Raw genomic sequence first — 22964 nt, forward strand, 5'->3', positions numbered from 1 at the left:
TAAATATTATATCACAGCATGTTGTTTTATTTAAAAGTTGAACAGTGGAGTTTCTTTGAGGCGGTAAAGTGTTACTCACTGACGCTCACAGATAAAAAAATATAATAATAAATCGTCATCCGTCTGTCAGTGACGATAAGTTGAGCAAAGAAATGTGACAACCATTTCTGTCACAAGATTCTCACTCTTGATCTGTGGTTGACGCGCGCTGACGACGACGGCGGCTCTGCAGACGTTAAAGATTTTCTTCTGTGCTTTAAATCTGACACCGGGAATAAAAATCACAAACATATACAACAAATGCATATCTGAGTGTAAACAAAACAAAACAAAAAAAAATTTGCTGGAAGAGAGGACGCGTTTGTTAGTGGTGGCATTTTGTCTTGTTTTTGTATATACTGTGTGTACATACATATATATGTATAATAAACAACCTCCACCGCTTTAAAATTGGTAAAGCTACAACCATAAATTAAATGTCAAATGTTAATTTTAATGGACTTAAATAAGTAGTCTTAAAATTAATTTTAGTGATAAAGTAACAACAAATTAGTTAAATTTAACACTATTCTTGAGTTTATTTGGTCCTAAATGGAAATGGTGTTAAGTTCATATGTTTTAGTTGAATTTAAAACGCTTTCTGTTTAGGTTCTGTACATAAAAGGATTTTGTAGCTAGTCCACTTTTATAATTTAACAACCATTTAAGACAATTTCCTGAAGCTCTTATTCATTACACAATAAAATGTTAAGACTACATTTGGACTAAATCTACCCTGGAATTTTTATTTGGTCTTAACTGAAATTAGCGTTACATTTAAATATATTAGTTACATTTAAAACATTTCCTGTGTGGGTTCTTTACATAATGTTGCTTTAAAGATAAAGAATGTTGTAGTTAGTCCCCTTTTATACTTTAACAACCATTTAAGACAAATGTCCCAATTTACTCATAGTTATTGTCTTAAGATCTTATTCAGGACACAATAAAATGTGAAGTTTTAACCTAAAACGTCACCACAAGTTAAAACTAAATTAGGACTAAATCTACCATGGAATAGTCGTAAATTTAACTTTCTTGGTTTTAAAGTAACACTAACAGAGTTCAGTACACTCTTAAGTGGTTTAAAAATTAACAACAAAATAGTTAAATTTCACATTATTTGGTCCTAACTGGTATTGGTGTTAAAGTTAAAACATTCTCTCTAGGTTCTGTACATAGTGTTGCTTTAACTTTTCTAAAGAAAAGGGCTTTTCCAGTCTAATCTTTGTTAATAAGTGCAGAGGAGCTTCTTTACAGGAGAGTAAGCCCTAAAGTTGGTTGTCCTTGCCCCCTGCTTTCTCACCCTCCACCAAACAATGGCCCTGGGGGTTTAGGTTTTTAAGGCACTGGGTGACCTCCTGACCCTTGGCCCTGAATGGGGTAAATACCATGTAATCAATGGTTTGACTCAGCATTGTCTTCAGCGGGAGGAAACCTTTAACAGTGGGAATAATGATTTACTTTTCACAGGGACTCTGCCACGACGCAGAAAACATAAACATTTACTGCTGCTCGTCTCCGCGCACAAAGACTTTTTGGCACTCGTGGACAGTTTGATGTTTTCATGCAGTTTTCGCATCTCCACCGCGGACGCACGCGTGATTTAGCACGCTCCGTACTCGTACATCTGCCACTCGCTCACAGAGCCGGCGGCCGGGGCTCTCACTGCCTGACAAACAAAAACCATGTGTCCAGGCAACCAGATAGGATCAGGGTCCTTGTCGGGGTGAAGTGTTTGAGCTAATCCCTTCATTCACAAATAAGCGCAGCCTGTTTCCTTTCATGACGCAAACAAAAGTTTTCCCACCCCGAGAAACCTGGGAGTAAACCCCGCTGCAGATTTAACAAGAGATTGTTGTCCCGCAAATCTGTACAATTTCTCCTGTGTTGGTGGTAACTTCAGTGTCCACTGCTCAGCAACAACAACAACTGTTGATTTGTGAGAACTAATCAATAACAAAAATCTAACCTAAGTTATTCTGCTTAAGATGTGTCCTATAACTTTTTTGACCTGCTAAGGAGATTATTTCAACAAATTGTGAAAAGGTCACCAGTGTCTTTCTGCTTTGATACTGTTACATTTCTATTTGGTCTGAAAATGTTGTGTAGTTTTTAAAAAAAAAAAAAAAAATTTTAATTAAAAATCGCAATTTGAAACAGTTAAATCAGCTTTTCTCAGTCATCAGGTCACAGTCATTGTCAGTGTTATACTACGTTCCATTTGCAGCCCGGAACTCAGAATGCCCACCAAGTTCTGATTCCAAAATGACTGCCACCTTACAAAATGCTGCTACTTTTACCGTTAATAACATTTCTGTCGTGTTTATTTCACGTTAAATCAGCCATAGACATAGCACATGTTTCATTTTAAACTGTAGACATGTTGCTAACGCTGTTCCAACGTAAATGGAATGGACTCGCTTGAGAGTCTCTTGAACGAGAAGTGACTACTTCTACTACTTAACTCAACGGAGTCCAGTCAACTACAGCTAAACTACTGAGGATGAATTTAGCAAATTCCAAAGCCTACTATTTACAATATTTGTACCTAACACAGCACATGTGACTATTTTTTCTTTAATTAAATTCACACATGCTGCATGCAAGTTCTCATTTCCAAATAAAGTTATAGAGTAGTTGATATTTTTGACAGTATTTTCTGTGCTAATGCTAAATTACAACTATATTGGATACAGATTTGATCTAAAATAACTCTAGTAATAAGGCTTTAATGCTACAAAATGCCACTTTTTAAAAAATAATAATAAAAATAAATAATTAATTGTACTAGGAATGAGCCTATATGATACTTGTATTGGTCCAATATTGAGCAGAATCACTACCGGATACTGGAAGGAAAAATCTGCAAACATCCTTTATATCCTATACATACAGATTAAATCATTTGGTCCGTAAAATGTCACAAAATGTTGATCTGTGTTTTCCAAATCTTGATCACAAATGATCACAAACTAAAATGATTCTGATTGATTACATTTATCAAAGAAACCAGAAAAATTCACATTTAAGAGGCTGAAAAGTCAGAGAGACACAAACGCAAGTCCATTAATCAATTATCAATGTACTTTATGATTAATTAAGCAATTGATTAATAATGGATGAATTGTTTCAGCCCTAATTCAAATTGCTTAGATGTTAGAATAGTTTAGGAAGGTGTAAAATCACTGATATCATTATCTGTTAATGACGGTGTTGGACATTAAAACAATATATTATACACTCATACAAACATACGTGGTATATTAGGTAGTGTGTTCAATTTCTGCAAACAAACTCCAAAATATTACAAGCACACACAAACGTGTGTACCTAATAAAGTGGCTGCTGAGTTCTACGTCACCATGTCTAATATTAAATATCACAATTTCCCACAAAATCATGGTCGATCATGTCAATCAGCTGTTTCCTGAGGCCACTGCCCGGTGCGCGCGTGTGTGTGTTTAACAGGGTGATATCAGTGAGTTGGCAGACTGTGAACACACACACACACACAGTCATGCAGGCTACATTATGTGCTAGACCTCACATGACCCTGTGCATTCACTCCAGCGTGTTCATGCAGACAGCTCTCTCCTGTAGATGTGGCGGCTGGAGGAGCACACACACACACACACAGATACTACAGTACCTTAAACAACCCCGAGCGCTCATCAGTGGCCTGCTAATCTACCCGAGTGAGGAACAACCAACTCAATAATTAATGCAACAAGAGATACGTTGCTCGTGTTTAACCACCACTCCATGGAGCGGTTCATTCAGGTCACACTGTGAGCTTCATTCGCCTTCATTCTCAGAATGTTTGCGATATTTTCGCGGTGTGTTCTGTTTGTGTAAATATCAAACGCACGCACACACGCACAGAGTTCAGTTTCAGGCTTGCACAGATTATAAGCGGGTATTAACGGGCGGGTGCAACAACAGGATGACGGACACTCAATTAGGCGAGCTAAAAGGTCTGCATTAAGAGAGGGGGGGCCGTATAATAAAGCAGGAGCTGTAAGTGAACGGTCTACTGGACTGTTAAATTAGGCCTCGGACAGAAGGTGATGTTCTTCAGCTGCTGTTGCTGCGACGACACGGAGGCAAAGACTCTTTGCTTCTACGTTTCCATTTAAAAAACGCGTTAATTCTGTGTGATTGTGTAGCCGGGTTTCATTTTGGTTCAGTACGGTACGTAGTATTGTCGCGTTTCCATTAGGAATAGTACCAAAATAACCAGATCCAACTGTCAAATTTTGGTGCACCAGAGTAAAATGGTACGCTACAGTCAGCTGATTGGCCGGTGTTTCTTTAATGCCTGCCAGTCTGTGCTCAAAAACCTTGGTGTAATGTATAGAGTAGACGTGTCAGGAGCAGACTTTGTCGATTTTTTGAACCAAAATGGTAGCCTGGATAACTCCAGACTACAGACACGCAACCAAACTCTGGTCCGCCTAAAAACGTAGGTCTCGGTAGGATTTGATGCAGCTCCAGGTTTTGCTCTGATGTGTCAGAAACAGAAGTTGTCCTGCATTAAAACAACAGATGAGCGAGTTTTCTTGTTCATTGTTCGTCTTGTCTTCTTCAGTACATTTTTGATGCAGCGCCACCTCAGGCGAGGAGGGGAACGCGTTATTCAAAAGGTTCAGTTCTTGTTCCACGTTCATGCTCCACGTGTCTGCACCAAAATGGATTCATGTGGATGTAGCATCATCCGTTTGGAAATGAGGTGATAAAATCACTAACCAGTGTGAGGTTAACTACCAGATTATCAATCAGCGTTACCTCACAAAGACTTAACTTCATCAGACTTTATCTGCTAATCCAAATGTCTGATGATTTAAAAAGTTCCTCGAGTTATTTCCGAGTTTTAGAAGAACTGCCACAACACAGCGTTTTCCTTATTAGGCATTTTAGAAATTTTTTTTTTTTTTTAAGTCCTCCTCATTTAAGCACTTAAAATTTTGACTTTAAACTTTCTGACATTTAAATTAAGGGATTTAATTTTGTGATAAGCTTCAGTTTTGGTTTCTACCAGACTTAAAATTAAAACTGAAAAACATCAGAGTGATATTGGTGGTATTGGATACTTGAGGTTGTGTATTACCACAACTAACTTGTTGTTTTCATGATTGTATAATCTGTCTGTTACTTTCTCGATCAATTATTTGTTTGACCCATGGAAAATGTCTTGTTTTGTCCAGAAAGTCAAATTATTTTCTTTGTTATAAGTAGAGAGCAAAGAAGCTGGATAATATTCACATTTAAAACGCTGAAAACTCTTGTTTTATATTAGTTTTTACCTAAATTCCGTCACACTTTTGCCTCATTAAAGCACTTAAATATACATTTTTGACTTATTGACGACATTTAATTCGGTAACAATCTACGGTTTCATGGTTGAGTTTTCCTCAGAGTCTCGTCTCACTCTGATGAAACAAACCCCTTTGTTGTCGTGCGAGCGATTCAGAGACAGATCCATTCTTTTTTTCTTTTTATTTTTGGGCTCTGACAAGTAGGTCAGAGAGGAGAGGAGAGTGTGACGGCGCTGTGGTGAGGAGTAAACTGCAGCACATGATGTTGTTTTCCCTCTCAGTGTTGGCATGCAGCAGAAGCAGCAGCAGCAGCAGCAGCAGCAGTCGTCCTCCTGCCCTCAGGAAGTCCTCACGTACTCCCTCCTGCCCCCGGCCCCTCCCCCGTCTCCCTTTGATCTCCCTCCTCACAGCAGCAACCCACGGCTGTTCACCTCTGACATATCAGAATGGCTAAAAGAGAACGTTCACTGTGGAGCCGATGGGGGCCTTGCACCGCCACATTAGCCACGGCGTACAAGAGTTGAAGTCTCCCCTGAAAGTGTGTGTTATTTCCCCCTGCAGAGGAGGAGGAGGAGGTGGGCAGCACGAGCGCAGCTGCTGAGGCTCTGACAAGTGTTAATCTGCTAAGAGGAAACTCATTTGGCTTCACTGGTTTGTGCCACACGTGGCAAATGAACGCCATCGCCTCTGAAAAAACTAAAATCGAGAGAAAGCGAAGTGGATTTGTGGAGTTGCAGCAGTGTCGTCGTCGAACTGTGTCATTAACTGTAAAGAGAGAGAGGAGCGTGCGTCACGAGCCGTGAGAGTAATGCCCTCCTGTACCCTGCTCTGGATACAGTGCCAGGCACGGAAACTGAGCTGCGCGTGTTTACAACTTTGGTAAAGATAAGGGCAGAAACTTCTTGGGCATCGCTGACACCCCTCCATGTCCACACGCATTAACTATTCATACTTAACTGTCATACGTGTGTGTGTGTGTGTGTGTGTGTGTGTGTGTGTGTGTGTGTGTGTGTGTGTGTGTGTGTGTGTGTGTGTGTGTGTGTGTGTGTGTGTGTGTGTGTGTGTGTGTGTGCCACCTGGAGTTACAGTTACATGCCAGCGGCTCCTGAGAGGGTTATCACCTTTCTCTCACAGTAGCAAAAGGTGTGGATTCAGACACTTTGTCCGGTCTCATTCTGAAGTTTTGACATTTGGGATTCAACCGTGTCGTCATTGTCAGTTCTGGCAGGAGGAAATTCACATTCACATTCCCTGCAGCCAAAACTCCTTATACACCATAACAGCTGTTAAAAACACACGTGTGTTGTACTTTGTCTATTTTTACTTCACATGTGAACACACCATTTTCTACTGAAGAAGAGCTGAAACTAGAGATTGAGATCATGAACTCAAGAAATTGTTTACTGACATTAGAAATCAGATGAGCCTTCTTCCAATATCACAACAGAGTGGACACTACTGGTGCTTTATCACTACATGGTTCTAGCTCGACTTTATTCAAAGTCTTTCAGTGGCAAAACAAAGTCTCATTTTGAAGTTTTGACATTTGGGATTCGACCGTGTCGCCATTGTCAGTTCTTGCAGGAGGAAATTCACAGCTGAAACTCCTTACTATTACTTTCTCGTCTATTTTTACTCTATGACGTCATTTTCTACCAAAGATGAGCTGAAATGAGTGATTGAGACCATGAACTTCTCAAGTATTAGCTTACTGACATTAGAAATCAGGTGACAAGTTTTCTTCTTCCAAAAATAAAATTTTATTTAAAAAACATGTAAGTTTTTAATGGTTCCTAATTTATTGATTCTTTTTTTTCGCCATCTACTTGAACTTAACTTTATGACCAGAATGGAAAATCTTTATCTCTCACACTGTCTGAAAAAGAAGTGACAAACTTGTGGTACGTGGGCCTCATGCGGCCCGCCACTTAATGGTATAGTTATTTCAGTGTATTTCATTTATTTTGCATCATAATTTATTTAATTATTTTTACTGTTTTATGTCGTTCCAAACCAAAATAAACCATTTTATTTGGAAATTGAGTGAATTAATGATTTTTGTTATTTCCATTGCCATCCATTATTGGCAAAGCGATATCATGACTGAATATCCCCCGTTTTCCCACTTGACCTGCCCCCTCCTGACCAGACTAGATGCTCATTGGTCATGTGACGTTGGGACCGCTGTACTAGAAGAAAGGAATTGGAATCATTTTAAATAGAACAAAATCCATTGTTTTAAATCAAAAGCAGAAACTGAGCCTTGTTGCACTTTAAAAGAAAAAAGAACCTCAGTCAGAAAACGCTTTAAATATCACATTAAAGATATTTATGTGAATTACGATAATTCACATAATTTCCCAACTAACGTGTTTGTTCTGGTATGGAAAATAAATGTATAAATAACAAAAGCAGACAAAAATAACTAGGAGTCGGTCAAAATATAGATTTAGTGATATATCGTCGTTCTCCCCGTGCAATACGATAATTGAGACACCAGCCCAGATAGAGGTATTTTAATTAACAAATGAAGTCGCTCTAAAGTAAACAGTTTCTGCCAGTTTCACTACTTAATGTCTCCTCACGGTGGCGCTACTCAAATGCATGCGTGAAACTTACAGCGGGATAATGGTGGAGAAAGCTACATCGACTTTATGACCTTTGACCTTTGGCACATGTGGCCCTTGAGCCACGGGTTTGACACCTCAGTTCGAGAAGCTTCTTCCAAACTGTCGAGAAGTCAGAGAATCACAAGCTGCTCAGAAACAAACTACTAATAAAAATAACTTATATTCGACTCATCGTCGTGCCAAATGTTGCTGACGGGCACAAACTGGACGATAGATGTTGTTGTGAGAGGGTGAAAATGCAGCAGGTGACTGTGTGACACATGTGTCTGTGTGTGTAAACTGTAACGCTGCTGCTGCGACGCGGTGGATAAGTGGCATGCAGCGGCTGTGGGTGCCAGCAGATATTAAGTGGGTGATATGTGAGAGCGCCTCCCACCTTCTGTTGATAAATTATGGAGCATCATGACAGGAACAGTTTAACCCGGCGAGCATGACGAGCAAATTCAGAGCCAAGTTACTCAACGGCACCGCGTGCATGTCGTGCAGGTCAAACACAGGCCGCGTTCACACCTGCTGTTTACATCCGTGCTGAGACATCCCATCATAAGTGGACACGGTCACTGCAGGAGGCTGAGTACCGTCGCCGAATTCCTGAATCAATTTGATTCCCATTCACGAGATCACAATTCAAAATTGATTCATTTAGAGGTTAAAAAAACTCTTTTCTGACGAACTGGTTAAGTTTGAATTGTGTTTATGGTTAAAGTTAGTGTTAGACATTAACTGGTTATAGTTAACACTTCATGTAGTCCGTCCAAGTCAATGTTGAAGTAGGGCTGAGAGGATTTTGAATAAATATCTAATTGCGATTATTTTTGACTGAAATTGGAATTTGAAATCGCAAAACTTGTCCCGCAGTTCAGAGACAAAAAAACCCCACACATCCTATATTAAAACTTGCGGTTTGATCGCGAATGGTGTAACATTTCGAGTAACCATAGCGACAAAAATTGCAAAAAAGCTTAGAATTTCCACATACAAACGATTGGGAAACGATTTCCACCCAGCCGTCTTTGGAGCCTCACAGTGTCGTCATACTTTGCATGGTTGAAACTTTAAATGTGTCACAATTCCTGAAACTTTTTTCACCTAAATCCACATTTTGATACCAGTTTCATACTTTTTTTTGGGCGTTTTCAGATTTTATGAGTGTGTATTGTGCCCACTAGAGTGGCACACTGCTAGCTGAGGGCCATGAAAATAATCACAAAAACTCTTCTCCTGCCAACAATTTCCAACATACACAGGCAATTTCTACATAAAAACGTTGCTATGGTTGTTGACTAACTATGTGTGTTGTTTTCATTAAAATCATTAAAATCACCTAAAAGCACAGAGAGTTCTGGTCAAATCTCCCGTTGACTCCCATGTTAAATGTTAAAATCTGCTTTGAATACGAGGATGATTTTAAAACTCTCATTTCTCTGTTAAAAGTTAAATGTGGGAGCTGGTGAACCTCCTGACGCTCACAAACCAAACATTTAATCTCTATCATCAACCGTTCTTGAAATACGACAACTTTAAAACACGTTACTTTCTCAGTTTTTCACTGTTTTTTGATGGTTAGAAACAGGTGTTAGGAAGGGGGCGGGGCTTGTGCAGCCAGCAAGTTTTAAAGGTTGATTCCTCAAAAAAATACTGCTTTGTCTGAATACTGTCAGTTCACCCAAACGTTACTCCACTGATCCTCCATTACCAGCTCCGGTCCTGCACTTAACATATTTTAAATGATTTACTGTGTGATATTTGTGCAGATCTGTGAGGAAACAAAAGATATTTTGATGGTATATGATGTGTATAGGCCAGCACAGTATTTAATTTTAAATGACAATAATTTAATTTAATGTGATAACACACAAACAAATCCCATCTTTAAAAGACATTTCACAGGTCTTCACCAATTTTTTTTTTTAAGGGTTAAGACACAATTTAGGACTAGGATTGGAATTAGTGGTGTGTGTAAAGGGAGTTGTGGGTTATTGCAGTGTTTCCCAAACTTTCTTTATGAGAAACCACTTTTTAAAGATGGCAAACGACTGTGACCCAAGTCCCAGAATAAATCATTAGGAGAGCAAATTAGTGCATAATGTAGCAACCTATTTACAGCCATCACTGCAACACCTAATATCCCAAGTGATGACTGGTAAATGCATGATTTCAAACAAATACACATAAAATTTGGGGACCAAAGAAAAATCTCCCTCGACCCATCTGTGGGTCCCGAGCCAGTACCTGTGTGTGTTTGCCTGTGGGCTTCCAGAGCATCTTCTGAGGAGAACGTTGCTCCACACTGATCGCACACCAGCGCCTCCGCAGGAGCTGTAGAGAAAATCACATTTATCTTCATCAGACAATCACATGCATGTATGTGTGTGTGTTTGTTTTATGCACCTGTACAGTCAGTCAGTTAATGTAACATTCAGAGAAAACAGGAGGAGGATTATTTCCAGATTTCACCACAGAGACTTAAAGACTCTATCCACATGGAAACAGATCTAAATGTAAACTATCGTTGTTTTGAAAAGGTTTTCTGTAAAACATGTACAAACACTTTTAAAGTAAAGCTATATTTCAGTTTGTAAACAATCAAAGAAACGTAAATATGAGTTATCATCAAACTAACGCCAAACATGAGGAAGAAGACAAGGAAGATAAGGTGGGACTATAACATTAACGTTTACCCAGAGTTGTTTATTCATATTTGTTGTTTACACGAAAAACGCAAGGGCGCCGTATTTGAGATTTGCCTCCAGAAATGAGATAAATGGGTGAATTACATATGAAACTATGCTGATCAAGATTGACAAAAAAACACATTAAGGGGCAAAGACGGGAGGATTTTTGGAATTAAATTTCTTTGGCTGAAAGCCCAGAATCATGATAGTGTTTCTGCTCCTCCAGCTCTAATTGTTTCTTTATCTATTTTGCCGTTTAATTAATTTACTTATATATTTATCCCCTTTTTCATTAGTTAAGAGGTGTCAAACTGGTGGCCCCCTCGATTACATGCGGCCCGACGCTTGATATCATGTTGTGCTGTGGTCACGGCTTCGTGCCGCGGGATCATTTTCGTTCACTTGTAGAGCTTTCACATCTACTGTGATCGTGGCACGAATCCTGGGAGTCCGTATATTTTAGTGTAGACATCCTCACTGACTTTAGTCGTGAACCACCTGTATCTGGCTCTCTACAGTTGGAGAATCTCAATGTTGAGTCGTTTTGCGTCATTGTATGAGGCAAAGTTCACATTAAAGTTGACTCAACTTGAGCAAAACGCATAAAAGCGTGTTACATATTCGTGTCATTTTCAGTGTGCAGTATGCAACACTTCAGAACGGTAAATCCTAAAGACATGTAGCGTGATGTTGTACCAGTACGACGACAACAAACACAACTTCTTCTTTTTCTTCTTCCTAGTGGTAGAGAGCTATTTAAACCTGCCTTTACTTCCATGGGATATTAGCCCCGATCGCAAGGGGGTGACGTTTTTCTATCGCTCCGATCACCTGATCGTACTTTACCATTCTACTCTGGTGCTAATGGAAACGAAACAAAAAAATACATATCGTACTACACCAAACTGAACCGCACCACTCGACGGAAACTAAGGAGAAGAAAAAGAAGGGTTTGTAGTCGACGATCATCGATACGACGTCACTCTATTTATCTCGGTGACGTGGCCCACACCCCGCCGACCAAGTAGAGGTTCTGTTGTCAGTTGAAATGCCTGACTTGTAGGTTGTTTTCACACCTAATAATCTACACCAGTCTCGGTACAATTGGGGACTCGGGGGTTGTTGAGGCAGCGCAGCATCACGAGTTACTGAAGGAGAAGACGAGACGAACGATGAATAATAAACCTCAGTCATCTATTGGTTAATGCAGGACTTCTGCTTCATAAGAGCAAAACATGGAGCTGCATCAAATCCTACCAGTCTTTGTTTTTTATACGCTGCAACAATGGGCTCAGACATTTCTCCCAGCTACCGTCCTACACTCTATGTTTTGGTTATGTTTACCCACAATGCCCTACGTTGTAGTTTGCTTCCTGCATTTGGTTCACTTGAAGCAATATGAGACCTACGTTAGACCAGCGTTAGCTTCTTAGATGCACATTTGGGTTTGGTTGCGCATTCACACCTCCCCAAACAAAATTGGCTTTCCGAGCAAATGAACTAGGCTTCAATTAAAGACCCTGGTATACACGCTGTGTGGAGCCCAGATTTTGGAACTGCATGCAAATAACGCGTTGGGTGCACATGGACAACATATGCGTGAACTGGACCTCTGCCCCACCAGTAGGTGGAGTATTAAGCCCCGACCACCAAACTGAAAAAAACATTTTGACAACAGAAGAAGTCGTCGCCAAGGAAAGTCGGCCGAGCCTCAACCTTTCAACCCTCAAACCGGCGACACGCGGACTCCTCTGCCTGACGGACCTTTGCGTCCTATTCCCTGCGTCCAGACTTGTACCGCCACCCGATGGTGACGCGGGATTCTACAGGACCCTGTCGCGCACGTATGCCAGGGTCCGCGATATGTGACGCACACCTCGTTTTTGTTCGTGGCACACTTGTTCTTTTCAGGTGTTAACACAAGGAAGCAAATGTGCAGGTTATACAAACAAGGAGGAGGGAGAGAGAGAGAAAAAAAACACACACACAAGGCAGGACAAACAAAAGCAGCAGACAGGGAGCAACGGCCTCTTCTTCTCCTCTACAAATGTATTTACCATGGCCTGTTATCAGTCTGTGAACAGTGAGCAGACTGTCTGCCTGAGAGGCCACAGAAGGACTGGGTGTTCTGTGTAACAGCAGACTCTTCCCGCCTGCGGCACATCCTTTTATCAACAAAACACACACACACACACACACACACACACACACACGTCAGAGTCAACACCACCAAATCAAATCCCCACTGCATGAACTGTAACTACAGTTCACCTCTGGAATGTCCTTGTCTGCTCTGATGAAGACGTGAGCGTGAGTGTTTGAGAAAACATTTCACTTTCACACCTGCACACATGTACCACACACACACACACACACACACACACACGCACACACAGCTGTTTGGACGTGGCCTGGCTCTCGCAGAGATGTAAATCGGTTGCAGATCCATACTGGCCCCGGGCTCATTCACTGATCTATTTTCTGCTCAGCTGGCTTTAAATGAAGTTAAAATGACTCATTAAAACACCCACAAGCTTTGGGAACTCTGAGCGCCGCAGCCTAAAAATGTGCTCCTCTTTCAACTCTCCTGATGCTTCCACACACACACACGCACAGTGAGCCACTGTTTCCCAGAGCTGCACACATACACAGTCACACAACAACAATGATGCTCATTTACAAAAAACTACATTTTTTTACAGTGTGTTTTACAGGGAAACTGGATTTAAAAACTTGTTTGGGAGTAAAATCCTGATGTTGTCCACTGTGTGTGTGTGTGTGTGTGTGAGATAAGAAGAAGAAGACAGAACACAGTGCATTGTCTTGTGCAGTCAAAGGCACGGAGTGTGCTCTCATCCATAAACCATCAAACTGTCTCCAGACGCGGCTGCAATCGTCCTCCATCAAAACACTTTGTCTGGCATACCAAAATAAGAGCCAGCATCGAGCTGAATACCAAATCAGCCCATTAGAGCGGCGGAGCACTCGCTCCTTAGCAACCAGCGGGATCTGAGGCTGCTATACGCCCGAAATACACAGCGACAAAGAAATCAGATCCATATCTCTCTGCTCCCCTCACCACCTCTCACCCCCCCGGTTTTATTTTTTTTTATATATTTTTCCTGTCGTGTTGTGGCGATGACACAAGTTTACGCGAAGAGGGGGGGGAAAAAAAAATAAAAAAATTGAAATCAGGTTGAAGGAAGGTGCTGCTGTTGTTGGATGTCAGAGTGAATTGAGAATCAAAGCGTGTCGTCGAGGCGCGCGAGTAATGCGAGACAACGTGTGTGTTTAGGGTTTGAAGAAGGGAAAAAGAAAAGAAAGAGGGGACGAGTCGGGTGAAGTTTAAAAAGACGCAGGTTCTCATCTCTCATGTCAGCACTGTGTCACTCCTGAACAAGCTCCCCTCGTCTTGTCTGTGCCACATATTCTCCTTTTTGTTTTAGTTTCATTTTTAGTCCCTGATCCTCTCCTCTCCTCCCCCCTCCCTCCCTCCCTGCTCCTCTCTCTCTATTTTGGATAAAGTCGCTGGGAGAGCAGTCAGGTCTGATTAAGTCTGCGTTTGGGTACAGTGTGTTCCTGGACACACATCTGCGAGCGAGGGAGCTGAGCGAGCTGAGCGAGCCATCACACACGCTTTCGGAACACTGGCAGAACACCCAGGCCTGCCGGCAGCTGATGATGTCATCACTCAGAAGGGGCAGAGCGGGCGAGCGGCCAGAGTCTCCGAAAAAATAACACACCAAACACACACACACACACACACACACATACATATACAGAGAAATGATTCAAATGAGAAAGACAGAGGAGGAGGAGGAGAAGAAGAGAGAGAGGTGAACGTGGGGAAGAAACGCATGATCTAAGTGTCTGGTGGAAGAAGAGAAGGAGAGGGAGAGACTGAACAGAACGAACAGGTGCAGCTGAAAGGCCAAACTGTCGAGAGGCTTCATGAACCGCAAACACACACACAGATGAGACTCATTTACTGTGTGTCTGTGTGTACTGTGGACACACAAATACACAACGTGTGTAGACAAAAGTATCCGGACGCTCTGACCCTGACACCTACAGAAACACACACACACACGCACGACTGTAATGTGGGGTTCCTATTCTTAGAAGACGTTTCTGTGTGAATTTGTGTCCATTCATTCTCTAAATCCATGGTTCTCAAACTGTGGCACGCGAGGAAGAGGTACCGCGTAACGTAACTTAAATATTTTGTAATGCTAGTAACGTGTTTTTTTGGGCCAGTAAATTTTGTAACATTTTTGAAACTAAAGTGATTTTTTTTTTTTTTTTTTAAACGGTAATACATTTATCGTAACATATTCGGTCAGGCCATTCTGTGATATGCTTGCAACCAGTGGAGTCGCCCCCTGATGGCTAAATGACACTCCAGTGAATGACTTGGGCTTCCTTTTTTATAACCTTTTCTTTTTGGAATGTTAGTTACTTGTCTTTAGAAAAGTAGATGTTAAGTATTAGTTACTATTAGTTTTTTAAGAATTAGTTACTTAATTACTTAGCTGCTTTAGCTACTTCACAGGAGTAGCTAAATGCTACACCTCTCAACTTCTTGCGCTTCCGAGATATTTTTGTTAATTTGATTTTTGTTACAGTAACATTGCAACATTTTGGTAATATTTTGGTAACAAAAGTATGTTTTATAACACTAGTGACATGTTTTTGTAATGGTACTTTTTGAAACCTTTATGTAATCTAGCACCAGTTGAGTCTCCCCCTGGTGGCTGACTGTTAGTCCTATGAACATCTTTTGCTTAAGACATCATTTTTGTTACTTTAGTAACAAAATTAAATTTTTTGGCGATACATGAGTCATTTTTCTAACACTCGAGACATGTTTTGGTTACCTGTGGAGTCGCCCCCTGGTGGCTGACTGCTACATCTCTCAACCTCTGGGGCATTAGTGAAGCTAATGTCCATCTTTAAATACAGTCTGTTGTTGTCGTAATAATTTATAACATTTCATGTTTTTGTTGTTGACTCTAAAACATGAATTCATGTTCGGTGGCGTCATGAGCAGCAGACACAGTGAGATGAGAGGGTGAGGGTGTTTGTCTCAGTACCTGTGTGAGACAACATGTGCATTCGTAGCCTCATGCTGTCCTGGAAATGTTTGCCACAGTAATCACAGCCGTGGCCTTTCTCCTCCATGTGCAGCCTCCTGTGGACGAGAAGACAAACACTAATGTGAGCATGTTAACGACGAGCAGAGCAAACCCCACAAACGCACAAATCTGTTTTTCCTTCCTCCCTGTGCGGTCGCTCTCCCAAACTCACAAGCATCATTGTCCTCGTAACAAGAGGAACATGTTTTTAATTCTGGGTAAGAATCTCCCTGAGTGAATGCAGCAGCATCATTAGAGGCCCTCGCACTCGTGAATCACACAACGCATGAATGCTAAAGGAACACAGACAATAGGATATCTGGCTAATTTCAGAGTGCAGACACACGCGTGCCTCCACCCGCCAGCACTGTGAGACACACGCTGCACACACACACACAGAACACACACGTCTCCTGCAACAGAAACGGAAAAGGAGAATAAGACTGTGATTGGCTGAAGCTGTGCCGCCAGCGTAACCTATCATATCATATCACACACACATCAGAGCGTGTACGAGGCATCTGTTATCCTCACGTCACCCGCTAGAACACGCACACACACATGAAAAGCATTCTAACGCACAGGATATCAACATTTTTAAGGCTGTGACTGACGGTTATCTTCGTAACTGATTAATTTCTTGGTTAACTGACTACTTGTTTGGTCCAGAAAATGTTAGAAAATGTCAGCAATGTAGGAAAATTTTGTTCACAAACCAAAAATGATTCAGTTTGAATGATTTCTTTGTTTTTACGTACCAACGAAACCAGAAAATATTCACATTTAAGAAGCCGAAAAATCACAGAAACTGGTTTTAATCATTGGGGAAAACTCTCAAAATGATTAATCGATTATCAAAATAGTTGACGATTAATTTAGCAATCGAGTAATCATTGCAGCCCTGCAACAAAACAGGAATAACTTGGAAAATTTACAGGAAAATCTTTTACTGTACGTTTGAAGGTTCGACTTTTCATGAAACTAATATACTTGTGCAGTCATGTGAGACGGAAAAAAACCTGCAACCATGTTGTAAATATGTGTGGTTTTGTCTCTGGAGGCTGAAAAACAGAGCGTCATTGTTGCCACGAGGTTAAAACACCAGTATGTGATGTCAACATTCACAGATTGAGTCCAAATGGAAAAACTTTTTTTTTTTAATTTCTTCTGTCAATTAAAACACTAAAGACTTAAAAAAAAGTAATTCAAATGAAAACTAATGAGTAATTTGTATCCTTCGTTTTGTAAAAAGTGTGGTAATACACATTTTTGTTAATAACGTTAAAAAATTTCATACGGTTTTTTGCTAACACATGTGATTGATGGATTTATTTATTTTTTTTGTATTGTTATATTCGAAAAGTATTTGGTCACAGTAATTTTTTTGTGACATTTTGTTCCATTTTGGGAACTTGAGAGAAATTGAGCAAAAAAAAAAAATTTTGATTTTTATAAAATTTGAGTCATGTTTAGCAAAAACAGACCTTTTTTTCCATTTACACATTTAAATGGCTGTTTCACCGATTTAACAGTAACGCTAAAACAATTATGACACTGCTGTTTGTTTAATTCACGTTCTGTTATGGAATTGACAGAAAATATTTTTTGGGTAAGTCAAGTCAATTTTCTTTATACAACCCACAAACACAATTTGCCTCTTAGTGACCTCTCCATCATCTACGAACCTTAAAGTAATATAAACTAAAGCACATTTATATGTTATAATATCACCAATCACTTTCATTTTGTCCAGGATATTAATTATTTTTGGACATGAAACTGTGACGCGTGTCTTTTCCTAAGACAAATGTCAGAGTGCAGAGCAGAGTTGATGCTCAGTGACCTGCTTCTTCAGCCACTTCATTACAGTATCAACCTGTGGCTCCAGAGCGACTCCATCAACCTGCGGACAAAGTAACGCGCATCACTGAATCCCTCACAGGAAGCTCCGTTTCACCACCAGCGCGGGGCTGAAATGTCAGCCGCCGCTGCCGTAATCGTAATCACGGGTGGACATTGTGTTGGGATGTCTCTCTTGTTTCAAGTGATTAGAGATGAGTCAGTGATTATTAACATCTGCAATCATGTTAATCAAAGTTGACGCTGATTTTAGGAGAGTTATATTTTAAGTTACAAAATATTTTTACCAAAAAATTAGTTGCCCCCAAGAAAAATCACAAAATGCTGTGATGAAAAAATGACTATTGTACTTCAAACCTGTGCCAAAAAATGTAAAAAAAGAAATTTTAACACAAAAATAAAAATGACACAAAAACATGTTACTAATGGCACCAAAAAATGTTACATTTTCTAAAACTTTCATTACCTGAGAGTTTTAGAAAATGTGGCAAATTTTACAGAATCTTAAAGTTGATAAAGAAAAATGAAGTGATAAAGTGTTGTAATGTTATATTATTAAGCAGGGTTATTACTGAAAATCCCATAACTTTCAAAGTTCTAAAATCGAACCTTGGCCAAAATCTACAACCTGAGAAAATTCAATCAACATCTATCATTTAATTTTAAAGTTATGTTGTTGAAAACATCACTTCCTCTGTGAAGGTAACTATGATTGTTGTCTTTTGGCTTCAGTGAAATATAATAATCACTTTTTCAAACCTAATGTCTGTATTTATATATCACTTCATATGTATCTAGTCTTGATGGCCACAGCAACTTTATTGTCTTGCCCAGGTACACATGTAGCCAGGGATTAAACCCACAACCTTTCAAATTAAAAGACAACTCTTTCTACCACTTGAGCCTCCATTGCCCATAGATTTAAAGCACACTCTAAAGTCTGAGTGAGGATAAAAGTGTGTTGTCGTACCTGTGCTGCTCCATGGCCTGTCTGCTGTGCAGCTGAAGTCCACACTCGCCACAACACTGCTGGACCTGAGTCTGGTTCTCGAGCCTCATCCCTGCCGCGAACTGGCCCAGCCGGCTGAGGAGCTCCCTGTGCAGTAGACCCTGGTGCAGGAGGCCGCCGTACGCCCTCGGGTCCAGCTGCACACCCAGCGATGATGTCACCGGAACCGACACCAGCCCCTCGGCAGTGTGGTGGGAGGGCACTGCAGTGGAGTACAGGGATGGCAGGTGTTTTTCTGTGATCCCGGGGAAACAGTCTGGCGAGTTCCCCACCACCTGTCCAACGTCTTCGGGACTCGTGTGAAGCTCTCGGGCACTGGTGATGACGCTGCCTCTGCGCGGTGTCCCTGGCGTCTCGTCTCTGTGCTGATCGGACACGCAGCTTCCCTCGCCGGTGCTGGACGACCTGCCCTCGCAGCTGTCCACTTCATCCACCTGCATGCTCTCTGACTTTATACTCGCGGCGGGATCCAGCAGGGCCGAGGACTGCGACAAATCTGTCCTCATCTGCTGCTGGGAACTTTCCACCTCCGTGTGCAGCTTGGGGCTGGATTCAGGAACCACCTCGGGCTCTGGACCTGGAGAACTCCTCTCTGTCATGTGATACAGAGCCAGGTGGTGCAGAGCAGTGGCGCGGTTGGGTCCGTCCTGTATGGAATGCTTCTTGGACATCAGCATGTGTCTCCAGTGCCTGGTGCGGCCATGGTCGCCGTGGTCTCCAGAGCCGTGGTTCCTCACCACGACCTCCTCATTCTCCTCGGCCTGGATGGTCTCCAGAACTTTCAGACATTGCTCCTCCAGGTACTCGATCTCCAGGATCTCAGCTGCGTACAACAGGTCATCCAGGTCCTCGGCTGTCGCCTGCAGCGACGCCGTGTAGGCGTACTCCAGGATCTGCTGGAAAGTCTTAGGGGACAGGAAGTCCAGGGCGTAGCGCAGGCTGCTGCGGTGGAACAGGATCTCGAACATCTTGCTGGTGCAGGCCAGAACGGTGCGGTGCGCCGGGAACTCCTGACCGTCCACAGTGATGATGACGTCACACAAGGTGCCAGTCAGACGCATCTGGTTGGCCCGCTGCAGCAGTGAGCCGGGGTGAGTGGGGTTGTGGAGCTGGAGGACACCCATGTTTGTCGGAGACGTTTCCACTCGAAGCTTTGCTGAGGCCACGCATGAGGTGTGCCCGTCCCGCTCGTGTCACTTCCTCCAGCTGGTTGTAGGTCTGTGCTGTGGGCGGAGGAAGAGGAGGAGCATCGTTAGCATCCATCTCACATACACACAATATTTGATAACATAAACTTGCTTTTGATGATTTAACCTCACTGACAAGAGTTGTCATGTGTACGTCTCATTACCGTAACTCCTAGACCGTTTGCGGTATATAAAAAATTCAAAAATTCGCCCTATATCAGCTAAGATTGGTACAGCACCCCCCTGTGGTGACCCATGTGGAGGATAAAGTGCAGAAGAAAGCAAAGAAATGGAGCTTTGCGCCTCTATATACTTGTCATTACAGTAGAACTTCAGGACTTCCACGACCGTCCAATCACAGGCAAGATTCGCCAGCGCGTCACATGTTTATGATGTCAGCTTCTCAGTACCGTAATTCCTAAACAGTTGAATAATAAATAATTATTTATTCGCTTCGACCTTCCAACGCTCTGGACATTTGTTTGTTACGACACTCGAGATGTTTGTTTGTCACAACACTCCGGAATTTGTTGCGACGCTCTGGAAGTTTGTTTGGATGCGCTGGACATGTGTCGCAACACTACTGATGTTTGTTTGTTGTCAAGACGCTCTGGATGTTTGTTTAAACGTTTGTTTGTCGTGACGCTCTTGATGTTTGTCACAATGCTCTGGACGTTTGTTTGTCTTTTTGCGGCGTTATTTATACGTGTCAACCTCCATGGCGCTCTGGACGTTTGTTGCAACGCTTTGGATGTTTGTTTGTTTGTTGGGACGCTCCAGACATTTGTCCTGACGCTCTGCACATTTGTTGCAAATTTGTCTCACGTTTATGACGTCAGCTTCTCAGTATCAATTCCTAAACAGTTGAATAACTGCCAGATGTGGAAAGTGAAAGTTATCTTGGAAAAAGGGGCAGAAGAACTCACTCATTGAACATTTTTGGAGAATTCTACAGCCATAAAATCAGAATAAATCCAGAGTATCATGATGGTCATAAGAGGGTTTAAGGGTTTATTTTCAGTCCGCATTTTTTTATTTATTTAAATTAAGAATCAGGAGCTGACAACAGGTCGATGAGCGCAAAACAAGCGTCTCCTCTGCAGGTGATTAGTCTGAGGGTCTCGTTGAGAGCGGTCACGTCGCTGTAATAGCGTCTGCATACTGAGAGGTGACCGCTCAATCCATCAGGCTACACACAGATTCACATGCAGCATCCTTCGTGAGGACACTCATACAGACACAATTCTCATCTTAAACCCTAAATCCAGGTGTTAAGTCTCAAAATGCCCTTTAAAGTTGTGAGGACCATACAAGACGTCCTCACTCTCCCTATAGTTTATACGTTATATAGAAAATTTGTTTTTTTTAAGGTAATTCTCAAGTATGCTACTGTGCACTGATGTCTCCATTCAATTATTTTGTAAAAATTCAAAATTTGGACAGATAAGTTCCAAGTATCAGTTTAATAGTAGTAGTCATTAACTAGTAATAATCAGTAGCAATATGGTCATAAAAAACCCCAATATTGGTCGACCCCTATTAACTATTATCTTACCTCAATTTACATCTTAATTCTAATTTTTTTCTAATCCTAATGACGTTGTACCTCATTAGGACCAGGTTTATACATATTCACATACACACAGGTTTGTGCAGCTGTCCTTGTTAGGACCAACAATCAGGTAATTTCATTTGAACAACAAAAATTGACAACTAACCTTAACTATAATTATAGTTAACCACTCAATGTTTCATTTGGACTAGGTTTTGGTCTCAGTGAGGACTAAAGGTCCTCAAAAGGTCAGGGTTTACACCCGAGTCCTTGAGGGCACAAAAACCAGTACACACACATTCTCATGTGTCATTTGAACAATCTAAACGAACCTTAACCTTAACTAGTTAATGACTAACCTTAACCACAATTACAATCTTAGTCCTAAACTTAAACCAGTACGTCAGGAAATTAGGTTATGTCTCATTAGGACCAGGTTTTGGTCTCCGTGAGGACTACTGGTCCTGATAAGAAACACAAAGGTTTGTGCAGCTGTCCTTGTTAGGACCAGTAATCAGGTTAACTAACCTTAAGTACAACAGTTAACCACTCAATGTTTCATTTGGACCAGGTTTTGGTCTCAGTGAGGACTAAAGGTCCTCAAAAGGTCAGGGTTTACACCCGGGTCCTCAAGAGGCCACAAAAATGAGAACAAACATTTGGACACTAAACAAACCTTAACCATAACACTAGCCTTAACGAATAACCACAATTGAAACATCAGTCATAAATTTAAACCAGTACCTCAGGAAAACGAGGTTCTGCCTTATTGAGACCATGTTTTAGTCTCTATGAGGACTATACTGGTCTGTGTTTGAAAGAAAAAAAGGTCCAGAAGAGACAACAAATACAAGAACACACACGTGCGCACGCTGTCAACAGGTAACAGTGTCTTTAAAGGTTAGTTTGTGCTGCTCACGTGTTGCACAGAATGAAATCGCTGTGATGAATAAGTTAAAAAACAAATTGAGTGATGTGATGAATGAAAGCGTGAATGTGAAGCCCCACATCTCACCTCACGCAAACACCTGTGATTGTGTGTGAAGAGCCGCAGGTGCACGGACTGCGCCTTTATCGTGTAAACATTAATGCGACAGATTAACCCGCGGCACGCGCTCCCTCACTCTCAGACTGTCTGCACCGGTGCGCGAGGCAGAGAGCGCGCGCGCACGCTGTCCAAAAATAAAAGACCTAATTATCAATTGTCCAGAAGAATCTGAGGTCAGTCAAGTTTTTTTTCTTTTTTTAAATCACTCATCAGGCTGCGAGGAAAAGTTCACGCCGTTTCCACGCGCGCGTGCACGTGTGAGGCGACATTAGCGACGTCTGCCACGAGCCTGGCGTTTAATTCACACGTGAATGAATTAATGAAAATGAGTGACAGACAGAAGAAGTTACACTGACGATGACGATGATGAAGATTAAAGGTGAAGTGCGTGTTTTTTCCTCTTTACCTCAGTCTCCTTCAGCTCGTCCTGCGCTCATCGTCCACGCGACATCACGCTGCTGCCGCTGACACATTTCACACGAGCCGCTCCAAACTCTGTCTCTGCTCCAAG

The 22964-nt window shown here is 41.6% G+C and overlaps 1 protein-coding gene across 1 annotated transcript in view; it reads right to left on the reverse strand.

Moving 5' to 3' along the window:
- LOC122773053 (zinc finger and BTB domain-containing protein 16-A-like) overlaps positions 1 to 22964 on the reverse strand; it is a 34278-nt gene extending 11314 nt beyond the window's left edge. Inside the window, exons 1-4 of the mRNA XM_044031434.1 lie at positions 22860 to 22964; positions 18628 to 19889; positions 15756 to 15853; positions 10220 to 10306 (exon numbers count right to left, since the gene is read on the reverse strand). Coding sequence (XP_043887369.1) covers positions 10220 to 10306; positions 15756 to 15853; positions 18628 to 19790 — 1348 coding nt within the window. The 5' untranslated portion in view covers positions 19791 to 19889; positions 22860 to 22964. The remainder of the gene's footprint in view (positions 1 to 10219; positions 10307 to 15755; positions 15854 to 18627; positions 19890 to 22859) is intronic.

Source organism: Solea senegalensis, linkage group LG8 (genome assembly GCF_019176455.1).
Source record: "Solea senegalensis isolate Sse05_10M linkage group LG8, IFAPA_SoseM_1, whole genome shotgun sequence".
In the NCBI taxonomy this organism is placed as follows: Eukaryota; Metazoa; Chordata; class Actinopteri; order Pleuronectiformes; family Soleidae; genus Solea; species Solea senegalensis.